The 25,442-nt window shown below is 40.2% G+C and overlaps 1 protein-coding gene across 1 annotated transcript; it reads right to left on the bottom strand.

Moving 5' to 3' along the window:
* Nucleotides 1-399: 399 nt before the first annotated feature.
* Nucleotides 400-23,364, bottom strand: CFM3A (CRM family member 3A). Its single transcript, XM_089136266.1, has 9 exons — nt 22,231-23,364; nt 21,488-21,977; nt 21,257-21,387; nt 2,681-3,031; nt 2,060-2,216; nt 1,668-1,960; nt 1,127-1,186; nt 907-996; nt 400-816 (listed from the first exon to the last, which is right to left on the bottom strand). The coding sequence occupies exons 1-9, from the start codon at nt 23,149-23,151 to the stop codon at nt 487-489; spliced, it is 2,823 nt and encodes a 940-aa protein (XP_088992392.1). The 5' UTR covers nt 23,152-23,364; the 3' UTR covers nt 400-486.
* Nucleotides 23,365-25,442: the final 2,078 nt, after the last annotated feature.

Consider the following 25,442-nt stretch of genomic DNA (forward strand, 5'->3'; position numbering starts at 1 on the left):
TCTCTATCATAGTATGCTCATGAACATAACTGTAATCAACAAAAACCCTGTTGATGGTAAGACCACCAGCAAACCATAACCATTGGGAAACCTTACTTTTGGCTTGTTCACTAGCAGGGACAAAGGAGTAACCAAGCTCAAACCCCCACCCCACCGGTAACTCTGTGTGGAAGTCCCATGGCAGGGACAACATGTGCCGCTTGCGCTGCTTTCTCACTGTGGGTCACAGAAACATCACCTGTACCAGTAACTTCCACGTCTACTCTCTTTTTCTTCCCTTCCCACTCTCCAAGATTGCTACACTGCCAATAAGCAACCAAGCTCAACGCCCTCTGTTAACTAGCATGAAAGTGCCCTACTCAAGATAATCAGAGGAACAACACAGATCCCTCATGAGTTGAACATAAGACTTTGGATTTGCTATGCAACACAATATACAATGCTTTTCATTAACGACATATAAGGCTCAATTGGTTCAAGTTCAAACTAGTTGTCTTCAAGGTTTACAACATAAGGTGTATTTGGTATTACATATCCATTAGGTGCTGAAGCCTCATTACCTGTTCCCTCAACCTGACTTTGTTCATCATAAAGAGAGCAATTTACAGTATTGGCACCACCATCACTATTTTGTTCATCATAAGTGAAGTTTGTTTCTACATTCAGATTCTGGATTGCATCATTTCTACAGCCATCAACATTTTGTTCATCATAAGGGAAGTTTGTCTCTGTCTCGAAATTGTGGATTGCATGATTGTTATCAACACTATCATTGTCACTTTCATACGTCTCAAGACAATCCTCATCATCTTCGTCCTGTAATGGTCAAAAGAACATGCTATCAATAACAAAATTGCAGTAAAGCAAAAAGATTAGAAAAACAAAAGAATCAGATGCAATATCGACCTCAGTATCTTCATCTTCAGTAGAATATGCAGAATCCAGTTTAGCATATAACTCCTCATCTCCTTGGTTCCTAATGTTTTCCATTTGATCCTAAACAAAAGTGACAGAGAATAAGGATAAAAGTATAAGTAGGCAGAATCTACATCCAAATGGGTTATTGAAGCCTCATTAGATTAGTCAAAGTGAGGAGAAAGAAGAAAAAAAAACCAAGAATGCATACAAGTTCAGATCTTAGTTTTTCCACGCTTCGGTGAACAGCTGAAACATGGTTGTAGAGTGCCTGTTCATCCAATGACAAGAGGAAACAGTTTATAATATAAATTTTAATTGACAATCTCAAGAATAATTCTCAAACCTTCAACAAGAATCCATCCTACCGCACAAATGACAGAAATAAATCTTCCTATTTAGCTTTTGCCAGGAAACTTATACAGATCTGAAATCCATTGCCTACAACCAACTTATATCCAGTAGCATTCATATGCATAGTTGTCACACCATCTAGCATCTAGATGATCCTAGGCACTGGTGTAGGGGGAAAAGAAATAATGGCAAATACTAAGTGAAGCCTAGATAATGTTCATGTGGTCTACCCCCAGCATATCTGGGTTTGTTTTTCTAATTCTAATCAACAAATATATTTTCACCCCATAATACATTCTTTTGTCCTTCTATCTAAATCTATGAAGGTTAAAACATATACAATGGAAATCAGGTCCAAAATGAGCATCACAGTTTGCAAACAATATTTCTGGACTTACCTCACGCCTCTGAAGCTCAATTGAGCGAGCCAAAGCCTTCCTTTTCGTCAAGAGATTCTTTGGCCTCAATGTTACAGGTCTATGATAATCCCTTCCACGGTAGACAATTATGGCAAACCCCTTGGAAACTTTGTCCACAGAAACCAACACACCACCACTCTCGGCCTCCAGAGACAAGGCAACATTTCTGACCTGGTCAAAAGTCTTGGCCTTTACCATGATCTTGACTAGCTCCCTGTACTTCCAGTGTAAGTGCATGTTCTCTACTGTACCATCAAAAACTCCACGCCTTCCTGAAAGATGGAATAATATTGCCCACAGTTTCATGAGGTATGAGAAAGAGAAAATGATAAATTAGCATCTATAAAGTGGGGAAAAAGATATATCACTACCAAGAAGTAAGAAAGCTTTCATTCTGAGTCCAAGTTTACGGAACATGAACCTCTCCTCATCGCTGATGCTTTCTCGATCTCCAGATCGTTCCGATGGCTTTAAGAATTCCTCCACCCTAGCTAAATCGCGCTCTGCTCTTGTTAACTTACGTTGAGCCTGACAACCAGAACTTCAGAAAGTCAACAAGCATCATATTGAATATAATGTGATCATATGTATCAGACAGACTGATCTTTCTAATAAAACAAGAAGTTGAAAAGCATGAAAGAATTTCATGTATAAGAAAGAGCTAATTACCATCTCTGTCCTATACTTTCCCCATATTTACTCAAATTTTCCTATCCCAAACTTCATTTTTGATTCCCCCAGAAAAGCAATCAGACGTTGATTTTTGAACCTCAAAATATGATGATTCTTTCTAGCAATTAAAATTTTTTCTCAACCCAGACCTTAATGACTGCAGTTCATGAAAATTTTGAGGTGTTTAACATAGCTCAAAACTAGGCAACTCAAAACTAGACTATTTCATATAGCATATGACAATTTTCTTTTAGCAATTAGAGGCTTTCTTCAGCACAAACCTTGAAATTTCACTTATACTTTCATAGTTCAAAACTTACAAGATCAAGCTTCCGCTCAAGCTTTCTAACAACTTTTGAATGCCTCTCTAGTTCTGCAGCTCGCAAAGCCTTATCCTTGGTATCATCATCAAGCTTTTTTCCCCACCGCGCATCAGCTTCCAGAGTTTCCCCAAGAGTACCAGCAGTACTACATTCTCCTGTTGTCTCAGCACTTGGAATAACCATGGATGAGGCTCTAACCCGTGCTTGTTCCTCTTCATCTTGCAAGGCTTTGGCCAACCTTTCCCTTTCTAACAATGCCTCTGTTACATCTGGTGATAAGAAATCCTTCCCTCTATAGAAGACGAGATAATCTTTGTTTCTAGAAAGAAGCGTACCCCCAGTTATTTTCTGTATTCAATCACAAAACAGATTTAATCAAAACGACCTATGCAAATATCCCAAAGTTAAAAAGTTAATAATCTTAAAGCACCTGTACGCATACAAGATTAAAATACGTAATAGACCGATAGTTATCAACCAGGGCCTACATGGAATTGATTTATTACATTATTAGAAGGATTTTTTTTGGATGAATATATTAGTGAGATATTACTTTGGTCTTCAACGAGTTTTAGGCACTTCATAGGATATTTTCTTGAATAAAAATTCAAAAATGGATACTAAGTGCTTGTAAATATTTCTACCAGGGACACCATACCATGCCATTACTCATTACTACCAGAGGCAAAGGCGACAGAACCTTTCGATTTGGTTCGGCTACTAAAAAGGGTCATCTAGACCCCTAGGACTGTGGTCCACACCACGTCTTTTTTTGTTACATTATCATTAGTAGTTATTGGGTTATTTATTGTAAGGTAGGCAGAGAATCTCTCTCTCTCTCTCTCTCATGACAAGTAATTCTTCTACTCTTCCTGCAATTTCTGGCAAAACACCTTCCTCTCTCCCTCATGACAAGTAATTCTTCTACTCTTCCTGCAATTTCTTTTGGGCCTAAGTGTCTAAAATCCCAGAATTTTCCCCACTTACTAGATCTGGCAGTTCTCTGTGCCTAATCTCCCCTACTTCCTTCTCCTTTTCTTTCCTCTCCCTCAGAACTAGGGATGTCAACAATGCAGTTTGGGGCTTAATGGTTTCATGTTCAAAAACACCCAGCCCAAACACAGCCTGTTAGCAAAATAACAATTTCGGGCCAATTTCGGTTTGGTGCGGTTTGGGTTCAGGGCTAACTAACGGTTTGGGCTAATGGTCTATACGAGGGTTGACTAACGGTTTGGGCTAACAATTTATGATATGCAAGAAAAAGAACAAAAAAATAATAATTGAGCATCCTACAACAAGAGCCAAAATTCTATGGAAAACAAAATTGCTATTGATTAATTTCCATTAAAAAATAAAAAGTCATTCTACATTATAGAAATTCCACCCACCTTATACGAATCAAGAACTCAGATAGCAAATAGTAACATAAAAATTGCAAGTTCATTCCTTAGGCTCCACCGGATAGTCCTAAAACAAATCTTCAAACTAAAAATCCTTTAAATTCCAACCTGAGCTATGATTGATTGTCTTGAAATTGGGTTATTGTTTTGTGAGAATGTTGATTCTTTTCTCCTTTTATGAAATCCGTCTCTTTTTTGGGTTGGTATTTAACTTGATATGCAAAGAAATACTCCTGGATTAGATAAATATTTACTTAATTTAAACAAACTTGGTACATTCAATTGCATTCATGCTTAATCCTTTTAATTGTCCTTTACAAGTAGTAGAAGACTATTTGATCTTTGAATTCATGCTCAATTTTTCAATAGTCTATACCAACTACCTATTGGTAATACGATGATTCAAATAATATATAATGTAAAACTATAAAACGGGTTGTAAAACGGTTTATAATGGGTTGCGGTTTGGGTTCGGGTTGGTGCAGGCTCTACCACCCTCAGCCCAAACACAGCCCACTAAGGTTTGGTCCGGGCCAGTTTCGCTATAACGGGCCGGCGCGGTTCGGTTTTAACGGTTCGGGTTGCAAATTGATACCCCTACTCAGAACCCTACAGCAGCTCTGTCATTCCCTGCAGGAATTTTTTTTTTTTTCTGCTTCTTTCTTCTCCTACCCTGCTGTCATTAGTTTCCTCTTTTCTTCTACCGGTTGACAGTCCTTGGCATCCCTTCATTGCTTCTCTTTTTAATTCTTGCCCCTATATTGAATGAAATTGATCATATTATGACTTTGCGGGAATTTTATTTCTTTGAATGTAATGCCCCTAACCCCCTAACCTAGTAGCGTGGATTGATCATACAAGAATTCTAAATTGTTCTCTTGAATTTTTTAAGGTGTTTGCACTTTACTTATATTCTTGATTGCTGAATTTTTATTCCATACTATTCTTTTAGTGTGAATCTGATTATGTGTTATGCAAACCCTTCCCCTAATCCCTTAATAGTGTTTTAGTTGACTTAAGATCCTGTTTCTTGTAGAATACCCTAGTTTCTATGGCTGTCCTACACCAATCTAGTATCAAAGCATGATTGGAGTAGCAACTATTATTGGCCAGAGAAGCGGGGATTCAATCAGATGTTATCCCGTAAGGAATTTTCTATCCAGTTCAGACCAAGGTAAACATTCAAGGTTTCGAAGAGTTCTTTTTTTCAATATATATTTTTTATTTTGCATCTTAAGAGTGTCTAAGAACCTTTGCATCAAGTTAGTTGGGAACCCAAGGTTGTCCTTTACTGTAATTTTCTTCCACACTCGCAGGGTTAGATTATATTGCAGCACGGACCCTACTCTGAATTTAATGACCATACTCAGGGAGACATAGACTGATTTGTGAACTAGCAGAGAAGCTCGAGAAGCACAGTATAACAACCTCCAGGTCACTGAGCAGACCCTCCAAACCCTCTCTGACAGGCTTACCATTGTGGAGATGACCCCCACTAAGCGCCCTCGCTCCAACCCTGACTTAGAGGTCACCATTCTGTAGGTAGCAATGTTGTAGGGAACCCGTCTTTGGGAATGGTCAAGGTAGAGGCCATGACCCCCAGGGGCAGTGAGCCATTCGGACCCTTCCTCCATACAAGTGTGATGACGACTTTGAGTCCTATGACATAGGATTCAACTCCATGAGACTGATTAAGGTAGACCATCCTATGATGGTTAGATCGATCCCAAAGTCCTTGATTAGATTAGGCAGATGGATAGGTTCTTTGACTTTTATGATATGCCAGAGGAGGTCCACTTCAAGTTTGCTAAGATGAAGCTAACTAGAGCAGCACAGGACTTCTGGATTGATCTAGAATCTCAGGCATATGACTTAGGGCAAAAACCAGTGTCTACCTCGGTTAAAATGCAAGAAAGGCTCAAGCCAAAGTTTTTACCTATGACCCATAGGCTGCAACTCTTGCCCTAGAACAAGGGAGGCAATCAGTAACTGAGTACATGGCTAAGTTTAATGAGTTAAAGATGAGCCATACTCATGAGGATTGGGAGCAAACTTTATCTAGATACCTGACTGGACTACACACTGAGATTCAGTTACATATAGCACCCCACATGGTGTGTAATGTTCCCCAAACCTTTAGGATAGCCTCGGAGGTTGAGAAAGCCTTAAAACCCTCCTTCCAAAGGAGGAACACCTCTATAGGGGATGTGGGCTACAGGAGTCCTCAGCCTTCCAAAAGCACCCCCAAACCACCCAATAACTCGCCCAAACCACTTGACAATAAGGATAAGGATATCTTGGGATCTAGCCCAGTGAGGTGTTTCAAGTGTCAAGGTATTGAAAATTTTTCCAAAGACTGCCCAATCAAAATCTTTACATACGAGATCATAAGGATTGTGGAACTGAGGATGATCAGAGTGACGAGTATAAGGATTATCGTCCCCTGGAGGATATTTCTAATAAGGAGGTTGACAGAGAGGTCACTACCTCTAGATTGAATTACTAAGACATATAGCCCCACAAACCCCATCCAACGATGAGCTTGAGGCTACTAATATTTCTCATATGAGTGTAGTGCATTGCATGATATCACATCCCAAGGGTAGTGAAGAAGACGGGCGGTAGACTAATATTTTCATCGCCTATAATTGCCACCAGGGAAAGAACTATTAAGTTGCCATTGATAGTGCGACTTGTATGAATGTGGTGGCACAACATGTTGTGTCCCGCATGGGACTTAAAACTGAGGCTCACCCAAAGCCTTACAAGGTTGCTTAGGTTGATCAATCCACCATTGTCATTAGGTTGATGTTTAGTCCCCTTACACTTTACAGGCTATGAGGATAAAGTTTGGTGTGATGTCCTGGACATGGATGTCACCCCCATCATTTTATGGAGACCTTGGATCTATGGTTTAGATGTACTAATCATTGGAGATACAACATTTGTGTGTTTGAATTCAATGGGAAGAAAATTAGGCTGAACTCTTGTGCCCCTAAAGAGATTGGAGTCCCCGAGAAAAAAGGAAACACTGCAAAACAATCCCCTAAGAAAACATCAACATCCTGAGTCAAAAGAGCTCTGAAAGGGAGTGTAAAGAAACACAAGCTATTTATGCCCTGGCTGCCAAACAAAGTACTACAGAGACGTCGCGCCTAATCACTGAGGCACCTAGCGAAGTGCAACCTTTATTGAGGGAATTCGAGCAATTGTTTCACAAGGAACTTCCAGATGAGCTGCCACCCAAGCGTGACATTCAGCCATTGATCTAGGTCAAGGCTCATCCCAATTCACCTCATTACCATATGAACCCCAAAGAGCATGCTGAGTTGAAGCGTTCAAGTTGATGAACTCTCCAAAAGGGTTTCATTCGGGAGCTCAATCCCACGTGATGTACCTACTTTGCTCATGCCAAAGAAAGATGGCACTTGGAGTATGTGTATGGATAGCTGAGCCATAAACAAAATCACCATTAAGTACAGGTTTCCCATACCTAGACTTGGCGATATGCTTTACATGATGGCTACTCCTACCATATTCTCTAAAGCTGACTGTTAGGTACCTGCATGAGGTTACTTAACAAGGTGGAATAACTCAAGAAGAAAAACGAGACTTTGAATAAAGTTGAATAAGAAACAATATAATCACCAGAGGGTGATCCTACGGCTACCCAAGAGCAATGGCTCTCACATAAACTTCCTCATATCCTTTCACCATCCTCCCCCTATTTTGCTCACATCGAATTAATTAACAAAACAGCCACTTGAGTAGGACTCTTCAAAGAAACAACGAAGAACCAACCTAGATGTATTATGACTCGACCTCAAATCTAATTTAATAACCTTAACGGAGGACTCTTCATGCTTCAAAGCGCGAATGCACAGGACCGCGAAAACGACAGGACTCTCTTCACCTTCAAACCGCAATCGTTTCCTTGGGAGTGCTTTCCTTGTCGAATATAGACTCTTGATATCGGGGCTTATCAATACTCCCCTCCAAAAGTTTCACCTTGTCCTCAAGGGAAAACGGAAAGTGGGACGTATTTCAGCATAAGATTCCCAAGTATTTTCACAAGGCGGCAGTCCTTTCCATTGAATCAAAACCAGAACCCTTGAGTAGAGAAACGAATGTTGAGCAAGGCCGGGGGAGCGCAACCGCCATCGCAAACAAGGGAAGCGGGGGCAATGGCGCCCGGCGCAAGCGGAAACGGAAACACCGGGTGGATCCGGAATCATCGGTAAACGAGACGATAGGCGAGGTCCCATTGACCAAGACGGTACGGCCCATAGAGCGATGGGAGTTTCTCATTGGGCCGGGGAGTTTCGAAGCGATAAGGTTGTAGCAAGAAAAACTTCATCCCCCACGATAATGCACTTCCCACGCTTGAATCCGCGGAATTGCACATCCTATCGGGCCACCCGCAGATTTGTTTGAGATCCTCCAACACCGATGCGCTCGGAGGAACACATCAACCTCATCCACTTTAGATCGACCATCCTCCCAACACGAAGAGAGGGGGGTCCGCCATACACAACCCGAAAGGGAGTCATTTTTGTGGCTGAATGAAACGCGATTGAACCAATATCGGCCCACGGAACCAATTAATCCAGTCCTCGGTGGCGAGCGCAAAAACATCGTAGGTAAATTTCAAGGCTGCGATTTACCACCCGTTTGACCATCCGTTTGAGGATGGTAGGCACCGCTGAACTTGAGGTTGGTACCGCTAATTTAAAAGCTCCATCCAAAAATTACTAAGGAAGACACGACCGATCGGAGACGATGGTTCGAGGGAACCCATGCAAGCGGATAACCTCCTTGCTGAGCGAGATAGCCACATCCTTGGCGGAATAAGGGTGTGAAAGAGCGATGAAATGCGCGACTTGGATAGCGGTCAACTACAACAAGCACGGTATCTCCACTTAGTCCGGGTAACCCACCAATAAAATCCATGCTAATGTCTTCCCAAATGCGATCTGGAATTGGTAGTGGTGAAGGAGTCCAGCGGGTTCATGGCTTGATATTTACTGCGGACAAGCATCACAACTAGCCACAAATTCGAGGACAGCAGCCTTCATTCCTACAGATACCACAGGCTAATCGCGAAGTCCTCAAAAACCCCGAATGCCCACCGAATGGGGTAGAATGATACTCGAAAGTAATTTGGGAATTAATGGTGACCCATCGGGGATGACTAACCGATTCTTATAGAGTAAGGTGCCCTTTTGAAGCTGGTAGCTGGGGTAGTCTGGGATCCCTTCAGCAAGGCTGAACGATCTTCCGGTAACGGTCCGAGGCGTGTACCGCTGTATCTAGTCCCTCACTTTCGCCAAGTTCTGTGTCATCGAATAAAGTGCTATCATCCTGCGACCTTCGCGAGAGAGCATCGGCGGCTTTGTTTTGCTACCGGACGATACAATATCTCAAAATCAAATCCCAAAAGTTTCAAGACCCACTTTTGTTGATCGGTAGCCACAATGCGCTGTTAGCAAATATTTCAGACTTTTCCGATCCGTTCGTACTTTGAAATGTCTCCCCATCAAGTAATGACGCCATTTTTGAATGGCAAGTACTATTGCCATTAGTTCTTCTCATGACAGGACTTGGTTTGTGCGCGAGGGGACAACACTTGGCTCGAGTAGGCAATGGGATGGCCCTCTTGCATCAAAACCGCACCCAGCCCAAAACCCGAAGCATCGGTCTCTACCAAAAACTCTTTCGTGAAATCGGCGTCACCAATCGGGAACGGTTGTCATGGCTGTCTTGAGGGCATTAAACGCCGCCGTTGCTCGTTACCCCACCGAAATGCATCTTTCTTCAATAAGTTTGTGAGTGGAGCGGCAATTTTACCATAATTTCGGACGAATCTGCGGTAATACCCGGTTAATCCTAAAAACCCTCGCAAGGCTTTAAGATTGGCGAGGTTGGGGCCACTCCACCATGCACTTAATCTTCCGTGGGTCCGCGGACTCGTCTTTAGATATGATATGTCCTAAATACTCCAGGTAGCAACCCCAAACATGCATTTTTTTCGGTTGACTACAAGGTGGTCTTGTGTGAGAAGTATAAAGGTGGTTCGCAAATGGGCCACATGTTCCTCCATGGTCTTGCTATACACCAAAATATCGTCAAAGAACACCAAAATAAATTTTCGCAAGTGTTCTCGAAATACCTCATGCATTAGTGATTGAAATGTGGCTGGAGCATTCGAGAGCCCAAACGGCATCACCGGGAACTCGTAATGCCCATTATGTGTACGAAAAGCCGTCTTTTCTTCATCACCTTCCGTCATTCTAATTTGGTGGTATCCTGCTTTCAAATCAAGCTTGGTAAACACCGTGGCTCCGCCTAGCTCATCCAACAGTCGTCAATTGCGGGAATGGGAAACTTGTCGAAGCTGTGAGTTTATTCAGGGCACGATAGTCCACGCAGAAACGCCATCCGCCATCCTTCTTTCGAACCAACGATCTGGGGTGGAGTAAGGACTCACACTAGGTCGTACCAATCCTGCTGTTAACATTTCTGTACCAATCTTTCGACCTCGTTCTTTTGAGAATGTGGGTAACGATAGGGTCGAATATTAGGTGGGTTACTCCTCTCGGCTAACCGTATCCGGTGGTCTTGCTTCCTTCTTGGCGGCGATTCGGTTGGTTCAGCAAATAATTGAGCAAAGTCGGTTAATAAATGTGACACTGCTGTACTCTCTTGTACCTCCATATCATCTCCGACGGGATCTTGAGGTTGTAGCCGATATCCATCACCACGCTTGAACCGACCGTAGCACACTCTTCAATGTTGTTTCTAATCGCAGCAAGGTTGGATCCCCATTTAGTTTCACGGGTCGTCCCCGCCACTCAAGCTCATGGTTCTCAAGCGCCAATTCTGCGTACTTCCCCTAGTGTCTGCAGCCATTCTACGCCCAAGATTATATCAATGCTACCCAAATTGAAAGGGTAAAAATTTTGCACAAAGACCTCGCCGCCTAGCTGAATCGGAATCGTCGACAAATCCCCGTACCTTTGCTAATCGTCCCATCGCCCAAAGCAACCTGAAATTTTGTTTTCTGGATTTCCAATCCCAAGGCTCCACCAACTCTGAGGACGAAATTGGCGTGCTCCACAATCGACGAATGATGACATAGCATTATTTGTCCGTAGTTTGGGGGTGGTGAATGATCCCACCAAAGAGGTAGCGGAGTTGCTAAGAGGCTCCATATCGCATATGATACCCTCGCGGAACCACGGACTATCATCGCGGGAGAACGACAACCAGGGGAGGGCACGATGGCCTTTGGAGTATGGGCGTCACAGAAAATACCCTTGTCATTTTATTGATTCTCCGGGATAACCAAGGGCGCCGAGCTCCCCGCGAGTGTAGTTGCGGGTGAGATTGTGAAGAGGAAGAGCGGGTTCACTTATTTGGTTTGGCGAACTGAACCGTTAAAGCTTTGGTTCATTCGGTTCTGAACCGTATTGGTTCCTTTAATATTGGTGTTGGGTGGGCTGAAGTTAATAACACGTGAGGTTAGATTTTGGGCTGATTGAGTGGGTGGGCCAAAAGAGGTTACCCCATCATGTCCTCCACGGCGGGCAGGTCCAATTTGGCCCAAATTGGTGAGCCCAAATAATCGAACTTCAGCCCACTTTCATTAAACCAGCGAAAACACCCCCAACCACTCACTACCGCTCGGGCGGCTAATTTCTCAAACCCTCTCATATGCGCAAAGTTCACTTGCTTGTGATTAATCAATGCTCGGGAGTCTTCAGCTGTGGAGTTAAATCGATAGATATTGATTTTCAAGTTCTCCAGATGACAATGGCGCGCGCTGGAAGCGATCCATCCTAGTGCTGCACCCAAAACAAAGGGTTGCGGTTGAGTTTCTCTTCATCGGAGTTTGTAGGATCAAAGTACCTTTCAGCTCGTGGATCCATCCCACGGATCTTCCCCGTGAAAATTGGCACTCAAGATGTCTAGGAAGGAAGTCTCTGGTTTCTCGGTTCGATTGTACGCTTGTGTAACTGGAACTCCATGGTTCTAGTCACCTCCGGCATTAAGGTATGCATCTCTGCTGATTTCTTGCGATAACATGAACCAATTCATCTCTAAATCGTCATGGCCTCTCATGGTGCAGGAGTCCCAGACCGAATCTCACGATACCAACCTCACCCCGCCATTGACTCGACCACCCTAGAATGATGGCTCGATGCAATTTGTTAGGTACCTGAATGAGGTTACTTAACAAGGTGGAATAACTCAAGAAGAAAAGAGACTTTGAATAAAAGTTGAATAAGAAACAATATAACTACCAGGAGGTGATTCTACGGCTACCCAAGAGCAATGGCCTATAAACTTCATATCTTACTCATCCTCCCCCTATTATAGCAATTACATTCCTATCGAATTAATTAACAAAATCAGCCACGAGGGACTCCAAAGAAACCAGCGAAGAACCAACCAGATGATATGATGTTAAAAATTAATAACGGAAGGACATGATGCCGGGAAGCAGGGGGGGGACTTCTAGGCCGTTCTGGGAGTGTGGAATATAGACTCTTGAGGGGCGGGGGGGTTTAAAAAATGGGGAAATTAAATGGACTAACAGTACTATTATGGCCTTTTAGGAGATCAAGAGACTGATGTTTGAGTTCCTAGTCTTACACTTACCAGATTTCTCCAAAGTCTTTAAGGTAGCTTATGACGCATTAGGGGTGGATATAGGAGGTGTCCTTGGTCAAGAGTCCCACTCTGTTGCCTATTTCAGTGAGAAGACAAATAAAGCCGACAGTATTCGACATAGGATAAAGAATTCTACACGGCGGTATAGGCTTTGAGATATTGGCGTCATTATTTACTAGTCCAATAATTCGTCATGTTTTCAATCACCAAGCACTCGGATACTTGAGCTCCCAGAAGAAATTAAACCGTACACATGCCAAGTGGGTTGAGTTTCTACAAGAATAAACTTTCATGCTTAAGCACAAGCTTAGAACAGAGAACAAAGCCACCGATGCCCTTAGTCGAGTGAATGCTTTGCTACGTCAACATAGTGCCTATAGTCGTGTGAAGTCCCTATTGCACAATCTAAGTGTGAAAGTTGTTGGGTTTGAGCAGAAGAAGGGTCAGTGTCAATACTTGCCCTGATTTTGGAGGGATCTTCACTTCTCTTAGCAGTGACCCACCCGAGCCACATCCTGATTATACCCTGTGAGACGAGTTCGTATTTAAAAGTCACAGATTATGCATTCCTAGGACTTCATTGAGAGACCATTTGATTTGGGATTTGTATAACAGCGAAGCCGCTGAACACTTTGGTCGAGATAATACCATTTCATTAGTAGAGGACCGATTTTATTGGACTAGTTTGTACAGAGATGTAGTGTGTATCATTGGCCAGGGTCACACATGTCTAACTACAAAACAACACAAGCAGAGCACGGGTCTGTATACTCCTTTACCAATTCCCCACTCCCTATGGCAAGACCTCAGCATTGACTTTGTGTTAGGCTTACCAAAACCTCAAGAGGCAATGATTATATCTTTGTGGTAGTGGATGGCTTCTCAAAAATGGCCACTGCATCCCGCACTTGAAGCCATCTAATGCCCTGCAATGGCAAAGTTATAATTTCATAATTCTTCAAATACCATGGTCTTCCCCTCACCATAGTGTACAACAAAGATATCAAGTTCACTAGTAACCTCTGGCGCACCTTATGGCGCATGTTAGGCACCAAACCCTAATTCTCTACATCTTTCCATCCTCAGACCAACGGTTAGACCAACTTTGCTAATAGGAGTTTAGGTAATCTTCTTAGATGTCTGGTTGGCAAGGGTCTGGGTACCTGGGATTGTATTTTGTTCATGTTGAGTTTGCCCATAACGTCTAAGAACCTATCCACTAGCCTGTCTCCATTTGAGATTTGCTTAGGCATTTGGCTTACAGCCCCCATAGATATTACACCTACCCTAGTTAGTTTTAGAGTTGGTGACTTAGCCGAATCTTTTGCACAACGCCTACATGATTTACATGCAGAGAAACGATAACGGATTGCTTCCAGCAATGAGGAATATAAGTCTCATGAAGATGTTCACTAAGGGCTACAGGAGTTCAAAGAAGATGACTTAGTTATGGTTCGGATCCACCCAACTAGGTTTGTAAGAGGAAAAGCGAGCAAGTGTCATGCTTGTGGGGCAGGCCCATTCAAATGATTATGCGGATAGGCGCAAGTGTGTATGTGATTGATTTGACATCCGATATAGGGATAAGTAACATCTTCAATGCTAAAGACCTCACTCCTTACCATGACGAGCACACTATCCCTTTACCATATCCACCTGCATTAGGAAATTTCCCTTTCGACGTTGACCGGTAGGACCCTTCTGCCCACATTACACCTTCCCCTCCATTACCCCAGTTCACCACCCTACCTGAGGAGATTGAGGATGTGTTAAATGAGAGTCATATCCATCACCCATGGACGGCATGAGTTTCTGATTAGATGGCGTGGATGACCAGCCAGCTACGACTCTTGGATCATATATAAGGAGCTTCAGCAACTAGACCCCAACTTCCTAGAGTAGTACCAGAGCTCTCACTCACAAACAATGATTCTTTGCAGGCGGGGAGGATTGATGGGGACATCACACCACGCCCTCCCGTCACTTTTTTACTACCAGAGGCGGATGCAACAAAACCTTTCGATTTGGTTCAGCTACTAGAAAAGGTCATTTGGATCCTTAGGCTTATATATGGAAAAAAATTTGGTCAAAATATCCGCAAAATTTGAAAACAAAACAAAACTCCAAGAATTTCCCTAAAGTTCAAAGTTTTGACTTCAAACCATTTCGCAAGTTTCAACTACAATTTCGCAGGTTTTGACATTAACACTTGTTTTTCCTTCATTTTTGTTAATTTCTATCCCCTTTTCACCTAATTCCCACGACTATTTTGCCTTCAAACACCTGTTTTGCTCCTTTTTTGCCTTCAAACACTTTTTAAGACACAACAACTATTCATGGGCTTAAGCCCAAACTACAAAGGAAACTCGTTGGCAACAGAATGTGAAGCATGAGCCATACCCAAAGGTTCCAAACTTCCATTTTTTTCATTTTTGTTTTCTTCAAGCCTTAAATGATGTTGTATTGCTTTGAAATTAATTTGGGTTTAGTCTAGGACTACTGATCCATGATTGTGTATTGTTAAACTTATATTTTGATTATTGCAACCTTTTTTTTTTAACCTAAAAATTATTTTCTAAATTTCAAAATACATATGTATACATGATATATGGGCTTGAACTTAATACATGTGAGACACCATCACTTGATCTAGTTGGCCATTGTATTCTGTTGATTTCTTGTATATATAATCATTCTATCAAACAATTCATGTATGTTGATAATTCTATGCATATATGCAATACAGTTTGTACTTGTTGGAACCAATCATTTGTTAGTATACTTGAATGATAACTTTTGAGTGGTCTTTTTGGGGCAAAATACTAGTTCTATTGTATTTATTATGCTTCAAATAGGTAGAAGGCAAGAAATCAAATGAAATAGATGTCATATAAGGCCTGAAACCTAGGGTTGAAATTTCAAAAAAAAAAAAGTACTAGGTTTCCACCAAAATTTCGGTCAAAACCTGAAATTTTCGGTTTCTTGCTAGGCCAAAACTTAGGTTTGAACCAAAATTTTCTCCATGATTATTAGTAATTTATTGGGTTATTTATTGTAAGGTGGTTAGGGAAATTTCTTTTCACATCATGGGGTTATTTTGTCAAGGTTATTTCAGGCAAATCATTTTCTTGTTTCCTTTATTTCATTGGAGTTATTTTACAAAACCTTTTCCTTCTAATTTGCTAGCCACCAGCAAGGCACAACATGAAGAATTAGAAAGGACAAAAAGGCAATGACTGCAGCTCTCTCTCTCTCTCTGATAGGCCCCTCACCACCCAATTCTACTGCAGGAAGAGGAACCGAAACAGGGGAGACAGCAATGATAAAACTCGGTTACGGGTCAGAGGTGCTATGGTTATATTTTGGAGTCAGTTAGGAGTTAGTTATTTTCATGTGTGTGGGGTGTGCGAGGAGGGTATCGATTGTATTGTGTCAGGTTCAGGCAAGGAGACTTGCATGAGAGTATTGGCCTCTCATAGCTAGAGTGGGTCGTTGTGTGATCTGTTACTGTTGCGTCCTGTAATAGGTCTGTGGTACTGTTGTGAACTTATTTCCATCCTCTCTGTTATCCTGTTGATGGGGAACCATCACTAGCAATGACATTCCGCTACCTGCGACCAAGGGGTTTCAGCCCACTATGGGTGACTTCTCACAGGGACTACCCCTGTGAGAGGCTTCACAATTAGAGGTTAAGAGAACCAGGAGAGATGTCACTCTGAGGCATCTGGAACTACCCATTTTTTCTGGCAATGGATCCAATGGATTGGGCGGCCAGGGCTGAATGCTATTTGTTATTTAATGGAATCATGGAGGATGACAGGTTACCACAGCGATGGTGTGTTTCGAAGGAGCAGCACTGGGCTGGCTGCAATTTCGTGGAATGGGCGAGTCTCTTCATCGATGGGAAGACATGAAAGAAGCACTGCTGCCACGTTTTCGGACAGGGCACTTGAAGATTCCTCAAGAGGAGTTGGTGAATCTGAAACAAATGTGAGAGAAATATTATCACAAGGTTACTAGGTCACCATACTTTATGGAATAGAATGTAGGGAAACCAAGAAAAGAGACATACATTAGACAGAGCTGGCTGAGAAGGGGATGTTGAGGTCATTGAACAGCACCACTAGAATAATAGGGTAACAAACAAAATGAAGTTGTAGAAACCTAGAAGTTGATGATAACTTGATAAAGTTCACGTCAACTATTCAGGAAAGTGAAAACAACCAATGCAGCATTAATCATGATCCATCAGCAGGTTGAAGATATCACAATTTGTGAGAGAATACGGATGATGCAGAATTCCAGACAGAAACGAAGATCAGCATATTTTGGATTTGGTTTATTTTACTGGGGCCCAGTGAACCTACGGTTCAATTTTGGTTTAAATTACTTAATTTGTGTGCCCAATGGATTATATAGGCCATGAGCTTCGTAATTTGGAGTTTTCCATAGTAATAGCCCAATTCTATAAGCCCAAATGTTGGGAATGAGGTCCTATACGGGATTGATTCAGTTCTAATTTTGTTATGTTCTAGAATAGTTCATTATTTGAAGAGTGACTTCAGTTGAAAGGGTTCCTCCTAACATTGATAGGGTTTCCAATTTTCAAACTTGTTACGGAAGTTACAAATAAAGGAGAGGGACCATGAACTACCCCCTACATTTGAGTTATTCAGAGCTTGGGTTTTCCCTTCTTTTGGTGATGGTGAACAAGGGCGGAACCAGGGTTGAATATTGGGGGGGGGGGTGAATAATGAGTCTGGATCACCTCTCCGTCGGACAAGCACTAATGTCTTTTCACCATACATATTATGTGGGTCAATGTGGGACCCACCCACCTCTTAATTATTTTATTATATTTGGATTTGGGGTCCACATTAAAAATTTAGGTAAATTAATAAGAGGACTATAATATAGATAACACGATTATAAGTAAATTATAAAAAAATATATATTGAAATAAAGCATAGGGGCTAAAATTGTGGGCAAAAAACTTTAAAAAATCATGAAAGAAAAAGGTGGGAAAGAAATTGTGGAAGAAATTGTAGGAAAAAATATATATTTGAAGCCAATTAACTAAATATAGGAAAAACAGTCAATTTCATAAATTAAGTGAAAAAAAAATTCAATGATTACAATTAGATCTAATAATATTAAGGGTAAATATCACTTACCTCCCCTCTTAGCTGGACAAATAGCACTTACACCCCCTCTTAGTTGGATAATATCACTTACCTCCCCTCTTACCTAACAAACATATCAAACACCTCTTGGCTAAAAATATTTTTTATTTTAAACCCTAAATTACCATAATCATCCTAACAGTTAAAATAATAAATTACCCTCAATTAAAATAATTATTAAAAACCAAAAACCATAGTTAAAACCCAATTATCTTTAAATATTAAAAGCCCAACATACCCTTTTTTTTTTATATCAAACAAGTAAAAAAACACATACTACTATCAAGTAAAATTAAAAATGCAATTAAAAAAAAAAAGGTATGTTGATAAAATTAAACACGTACTACTATTTTGGATTTTTTTAGATGTTTGATAAATTAAAAAAAAAGGGTATGTTGAGCTTTTAATAATTAAAAATAATTGGATTTTAACTATGATGTTTTGGTTTTTAATAATTATTTAATTGATGGTAATTTAGTATTTTAACTACTAGGGTGATTACGGTAATTTATGGTTTAAAATAAAAATATTTTTACTCAAGGGTAGTTTGGGGTTTTAGAAAAATATTTAACGGTAAAAGTTAAATTTAACCGAGAAAGTTAATAGAGGGGAGAAATAAAATTAAATGCTTACGATGAGATCTGATAAAATTAATGGCTGAGATTCTAAACGAGATTTAAATTTTTATTAATAGGAATTGATATTTTAGGAGAAAGTTTAGGGATTAAAAAAAATCAATGATTATGATTAGATCTGATAAAATCAATGGCTGAATTCTAACGAGATTTAAATTGCTTTAGGAGAAAGAAAGAACAATGAAATAAAATATAAAAAATTCAATTATGTTTTCGAAAAGAATACTAGAAAAATCCTAAGTGGGAGAGAGAGGAATAATTTGAGAAAAAGAGAGTGAATACCTGATAATTGTGGAGAAGATTTAGGAAAACTCCAATATCTACTAAGTACTCTAATGTTTGGTGAGGTGTGTGAGATAAAAAAGAGAAAAAAAAATAGGGAATAAAAGAGGAGATTCAGGAGAAAATAAATAGGAATCAAAATATGAGAGAATAAATACGGAGAAATCCATGGATCGTGAATTAGTTTTTAATTAAAATTTCACTTTTTATTCCTTAAAACTAGGGTTTAATGGTAACCATCAGATAATGATTAAGAATGACATCTATACCCATCATCTTTATCTTAAACTTCTATTTTTAATTTTTTTTTTGGGGGGGGGGCAAATAAATAGGAATGAAAATATGAGAGAATAAATAGGGAGAAATCCATGGATCGTGAATTAGTTTTTATAAAATTTAACTTTTTATTCCTTAAAAACTAGGGTTTAATGATAATTATCAGATAATGATTAAGAATGACATCCATACCCATCATCTTTATCTTAAACTTTTATTTTTAATTTTTGGGGGGCTCAATAGTGGTATTTCACACGTGAAGTGAGAGAAATAAGGGGGAAAAAACTATATGATTAATCAAATTTTTAGAAATCAGGGGAGGGGGATGGCCCCCCGGCCCAATGTGGCTCCGCCACTAATGGTGAAGCTATGCTTGGACCGTGGTGATGCAGCTCCAACCGTTGGTGGTGAGCCCAATCCAACAGTACTTGGTGGCGATCCCAAAGTCATTTTCTTCCCTCTCTTCCTTCTCCCCATCTTGTTCTCAGTCGCAGCAAGCCACAAGACAAACATGGAGATTCCTAACAAGATAAATTCAATCCATCTTCTAGTGAGTTTGATTCTACCTTTTTGCAGACCAATTCAGTCTGCTGTTGTCCTGTCTTTTCTCTTAAAAATTTCATCCCATCAAAGGATCAGATTGAATCCAATTTGGATATGATGTTCCTCCCTAGTAGGACTACATCTGTCTGTAGCAACATCCTCAGATATGGAACTTAGAAGATCTACAGGTTTCAGTATTTTTGCTGTTTTCTCTTTCACTAAATTCCACTTTCTACCATCGCCATTACTTCTTATCTAACCCCCGATGTAGTGGAAAAGGAATTAACTGAAATCCAGCTGGTTGTTTCAGTTGTTGAAATCAAAGGCATCAGGCTTACAATTTATATGTTTCCAAAAATCTACCAAAAGCTCAAGTCCACCTGGCTGAAGCAAGAAGGTAATGGTGTGAAAGAAGACGATCCCAAAACTGTGGATATTGCCGATCTCATCCATACTCTCTCTCATGTGTCTTGACTAGACCCACAACCCCCCCCCCTACTCCATAGGGACCAAACTTTGACTCCTCTAAAACAAGTGACCAGGAAGTTCAGACCCACAATATGTATCTATTAGTCATGCCCTTCGGCTTGATGAAGCCCCACAACCTTCTGCACGCCAATTAAAAAACATCTCCCACAAGTACTTGGATAAGTTCATGGAGGTATACCTCAATGATATGCGGTCTACAGCAAAACAAGAGAAAGAAATCTGAATCAATCTTCAGCCTCTATGGCAACTTGAGCTATTTCACTCTGGTTCTTTCCTATTGATGTTTCTATTCTTAAAATTTAGTACACATCAGAAGAAGGCCAACAATGACTCTGAGTAGAGAAAAACATCAGTGGCTTGAAAAGACAAAAACACTTGTACTTAGTAAAAGAAGATACGATCCAAGAAGTGGAACAATGTAAAAATGTTCATCTATGAAACCAACATACTAGGCACAAGGCGTAGTTGAGTTGCTGCTTCATAAAATCCATGGGAATAGCAGAAATGTTCTAGAGAAGGAAAACCAACAAGGAAGAGGGACTAAATAGAAACAATGATTAATTGATTATCACAGTGAATCTAGTATTAGATGAAAATTACCATTGACATGGTTGAATAAACCCAAGAAAATGGCATTATAAACGTGAAAAATCTCCATCATTAGGACAATAGGTACCTCATTACTTAGTATTTAGTAATATGTTATAGTTGCTCTTTTCTTATTTTCCTTTTGTCTCTCAAGTTAATAGATATTGAATGAAGTGGAAACTTAACACTAAGTGGAGAACTCCAAAGGATCACGCAAATGCATTGATCCTCACTGTTTCACGTTCTTTTCTCTTTTGCTATTACTTAGTAAGAGAAAGCAGATGAAAGAAAGAATGAATTAACAAATCATTTGAAGCAATCCAAGCATTTAAATTACATAAAATGGATAAATATTGAACAGACTCAGGAAAGTGAATAATAATAAAGATATTCCAGACAACAAAAGCAAAATTTTCAACCTGCCAGTTCGAATTTTTTTCCCCCATTTAGAAGTTGAAATCAAATTTCAAAGTTAACTGCAGTGAGACTCGGGTATGGACTTACTTTAATATCTTCGGCCAATCTCTCGCTAGCTGTAAGTTGCACCCCACGCTTGAGTGCTATCTTTATAATTGAACTGCTTTCCCACAATTTGACCATTGCCATGGCCAAACCTTGGTGCTGCCTGCTCCTCCCTAGAGACAGCAAAGTCTAAACTCAGTAGCAGAAACAGAAAGGCTTCAAATGAAATCGCCCATGGAAGTAACAAAATGGAACACCTCTCCGGTGACATACCTATGGCGAAGTGTGGAGGTAAAACTCTAGCAAGCCTTCGTAGTGCTGTTACTTCCTTGATTCCAAGTGTAGATCTAACACCATAAGGAAGTATTCTGAAAGGAGGTTTAAAATCGGGAACAACACCAGGTAGCAAGTCAGCATCTACAGGTAATGGATCACTTCCTGGCCAATCCACATACCGAGGACCAAGACCATCTAATAGTTCATCCACTTCATGCTCATACTTTTTTTCTGGCAATGACATTGTATCTATTTCCTTTTCAATTGTAGGTGCTAAGCTGGCTTGAGGGGTGTGTCTATCATCCCCATATTCTCTAGGGCCACTATCCCTTTCACCCATTTTCTTTCCAACGGATTTATGTGGAATCTCAATAGTCATCTGCATCCTTTTCTTTGCTTCTTGCATTGAAGGAAGCTCATAGCCAACACCTCTGTATAAAGAAATAGAGGTGCCAGACCTCCAAATGACCAACCCACCAGTCTTTCTCTGAAGAGCATGGAAGAATCCATATCAGTAGACAGTCTAAACAAAAACCCATCACTGATCAAAAATTGCCATAGCGGAAGCAATATTCATATACCAAGAGACTTGTGCTATGAAAGATGAACTCCAACATGCAATGGTAGATATACAAAAGGAAGGGGAAAAGAAAGGACAATTCAAGCTACACTCATTCACATAGTTATTAACCAAATGCTAGAGGAGGAAATAAACAGTTAGATATTATTCAAAAGCAAACCTCCAGTATTTCATGCATCCGTTTCATATTAAGTGCAGGAGCTCCCTCGCATTTGAGTCTCACGACCTCGCACGTCTTCCATTTCTCATGAATCAAATTCACGACATCCTGAGTAACGCCGGAACCCCCAATCTTGGTCTTCTGCTTCAACCGAATAGCCATATCTCTCAGCCTCCGCAGCTCTGACTCTGGAAGAGTCAATTCAGCTAAAGAGGTCTTACTCTTTCGCTTTACTGAACTCTGTTTTTCTTGTTCCTTTGCAGATGGTTTTTCCCATGGAAACCGAACCTCCCCATCACCGGCAAAACCATTTCCCACCCCAAGCTGAATTTCTGAGGAGAAGCCACCTCTCGTATTCGGTAACATCCCTTCCTCGACATAAAATATATCTTCCACAGATCCTCTCTCTGGCACTCTTTCTTTGCGTTCGCTCACCTCGTCAACATACCCAAATCTCTTCAGTTTCTCTACGATCTTCCCCATTGTACTACTGCTAGTGGTTGTACTACTGCTAGTCTGCTCCTCGTCTTCGCTCGAAACACCCTCACTGTTTCGGTAATCCACCACGGCTTCCCGCGTTTTAGGTAGCAAGCGTTGTTGGTTTTCATTCCATTTATTAATCCAACTACGATCGGAGAAACTGCCGTCGGAAGCAAACTGAGAAATTGGTGTTTCACCAGCGGAAGACCGCTTATTGTGATTGTTTTTCAGTACAAAATTATGACTTCTTTGTGGGTTTTTCTCTGGGACGGAATCTGAGTTAATGCTTTTCTGGGCTACATAGAAATTGTATTTTTTGTTGGGAATCGATGAAGCATACCTGAAATTTTGTAAACGAGAACTGTTGAATCGTGAGAAAGAGCTCTGAAACGAATCAAAAAAGGTCGTTGGATAAATTTGACGGCCAGGTACAAGAGCCATCTTAGGATCTCAAACTGAGAACAAAATAAACCAAAATCTAGACATAAAACTCGAACGAACTAGCCGATGGCAGGTTCCGCCAGTTATGAGGTTTATGTAGTTTTGGGGTTTAACAGCTTCTCCCGATACTGAAAACCATCTACCCTTCATCGTTTATCCAATCCATAGGTACGGGGCCAGGACTGTCAGTTTTTTTCTTATTCTCTTTGGAGCGGTTGATATTTTTTATATACTAGGGACGAGGGATTAAATGAAATCTCTCATCGCCTCAAATTTAAGATTAAGAGAGGCATTGTTATTACCAACTAAACAAACACCGCAAATATACAATGGTTTAGTAGTGTTTTTACTTTTTACTCGTATTCAATGTGAAATGATAGATTTTTGTATTTTTTTTTTGGGTAGAATGAAGGATAGATTTATGTTGGTGCAAGAAATATGATCTTAGCTCCAAGGTATGCTCCTAAGACCAAAACAAGGTGAGAGTGGACCGTCTCTGGGGACAGAAAGCCACCTCCGACGATCGAATTAGTCCAGGCCAGCAAATAGTAGACTTTATTATGGAGTGTTTCCCCAACAAAATGGAGTAACTGAGAGAATGAATAAAACTATCATGGATTTCGGGTTGAAGTTGCTAGAACGGCTTATTATGTTATTAATGGGACGTCTCATAATTTTATATAGGCTTTGAAACTCCCAAAAGTAGGTGGTATAAGGCTGATTGTGATTATAGTGTTCTAAAATCTTTTGGGTGTGTTGTTTATGTCCACCAAAGTAAGGGTAAGTTGAAGCATAGGGGTAGAAAGTATTTGTTCTTAGCGTATCCTCTAGGCATTAAATGTTAGAAGTTGTGGTATCTCGAATATAAGAAAATGATTGTGAGTAAACATGTTAGGCTTAATGAATTAGAGTTTGTTAAGCCCAGGTCCTATAGTAGAAAGCCTATTACCCAAGACCTTGATGGAAGTAGAGTTTGAGGATAGGCATAGTGTTGAGCTTGATACCCCTTATCCTATTGGTTTGGAGGCTGACTTGGAGTCACCTATTGGTTCTTTAGATGTTAGACTAGAGGTTGGTGAAGAAGGACCCCTAGATAATTATTTTGTGGCTAGGGATGGAGCTAGAAGAAAGATGAGGAAGCCTTCTAGGTTTGCTAATGTGAGTAGAAATGTGATTTTAGGTTCGGGTTTCGTTTCGTTTCGTTTGCCTTTAGTGTTGCTGATCAAATAGAAGCTAGTGAGCTTATAATTTTTAAAGAAGCCCTAGAGAGCATTAACAGTGGTGAGTGATTAGTTGCCATGAAGGAAAAGATGGCTTCTTTGATTAAGAATAAGACTTGAAAGCTAATAGATAGACCCAAGGGAAAGAAAGTCATAAGTTGTAAGTGGGTTTATAGGCTTAGGTTTGGAATTCCTATAGAGTAGAAAAACCTAGGTTTAAGGATAGGTTGGTGGCTAAGGGTTACTCTCAAATTGAAGATGTTGATTATAATTAATGAGGTGTTTTTACCTATGATTAGGCACACTTCTATTTGGGTTCTCTTGTAACTATATTTGACTTTGAGTTTGAACAAATAGATGTAAAGACTGCCCTCATGAATAATAGACTTGAAGAGCAAATTTTCATGAATCAACTCGAGGGTTTTGTAAGAAAAGGTGATGAAGGTAATGTTTATTTGTTGTTGAGATCCTTGCATGGGTTAAGACAATCTCCAAAACAATGGTACAAAATATTTGATGTATTTATGCTTAAGAATAAGTTCAAATAAGCTATTATGATCATTGTGCGTACTATTGTGAATTTAAACATCATACTTTCATTTATCTCTTATTATATGTTGATGATATGCTTATTGCTTGCAAATATAAATTTCAAATTTATAAGTTGAAGAATATTCTTAAATCTGAATTTGAAATGAAGGATTTAGGAGTTACAAGAAAGATTCTTAATATTGACATATTTAGAGATAGATCTAATGGTTTTTTTTACTTTATCTCTAGTAGGTTACTTGCATAAATTGATTAATAACTTTGGAAATGCTAATTGTAGAGCTACTGATACTCATTTGGGTGTTCATTTTAAGTTAAAATCATGTTGTGAAGCTGTTGTGACCAAAATACTCTATCAGACTTGTGTAAGTTCACTTATGTATGATATGGTGTGTTTTAGACTTGATTTAGCCTATCTTGTTGGGTTGGTTTGTAGGTTTATGAGTCATTCTTGTGATGTACGTTATACTGTTATTTTATGAATTTTGAGATATTTACAAAGTTTAGTTAGTTACAAACTGT

The sequence above is a fragment of the Hakea prostrata genome, chromosome 1 (assembly GCF_041222555.1).
Source record: "Hakea prostrata isolate BN-2017 chromosome 1, UWA_Hpros_2, whole genome shotgun sequence".
Classification (NCBI taxonomy): domain Eukaryota; kingdom Viridiplantae; phylum Streptophyta; class Magnoliopsida; order Proteales; family Proteaceae; genus Hakea; species Hakea prostrata.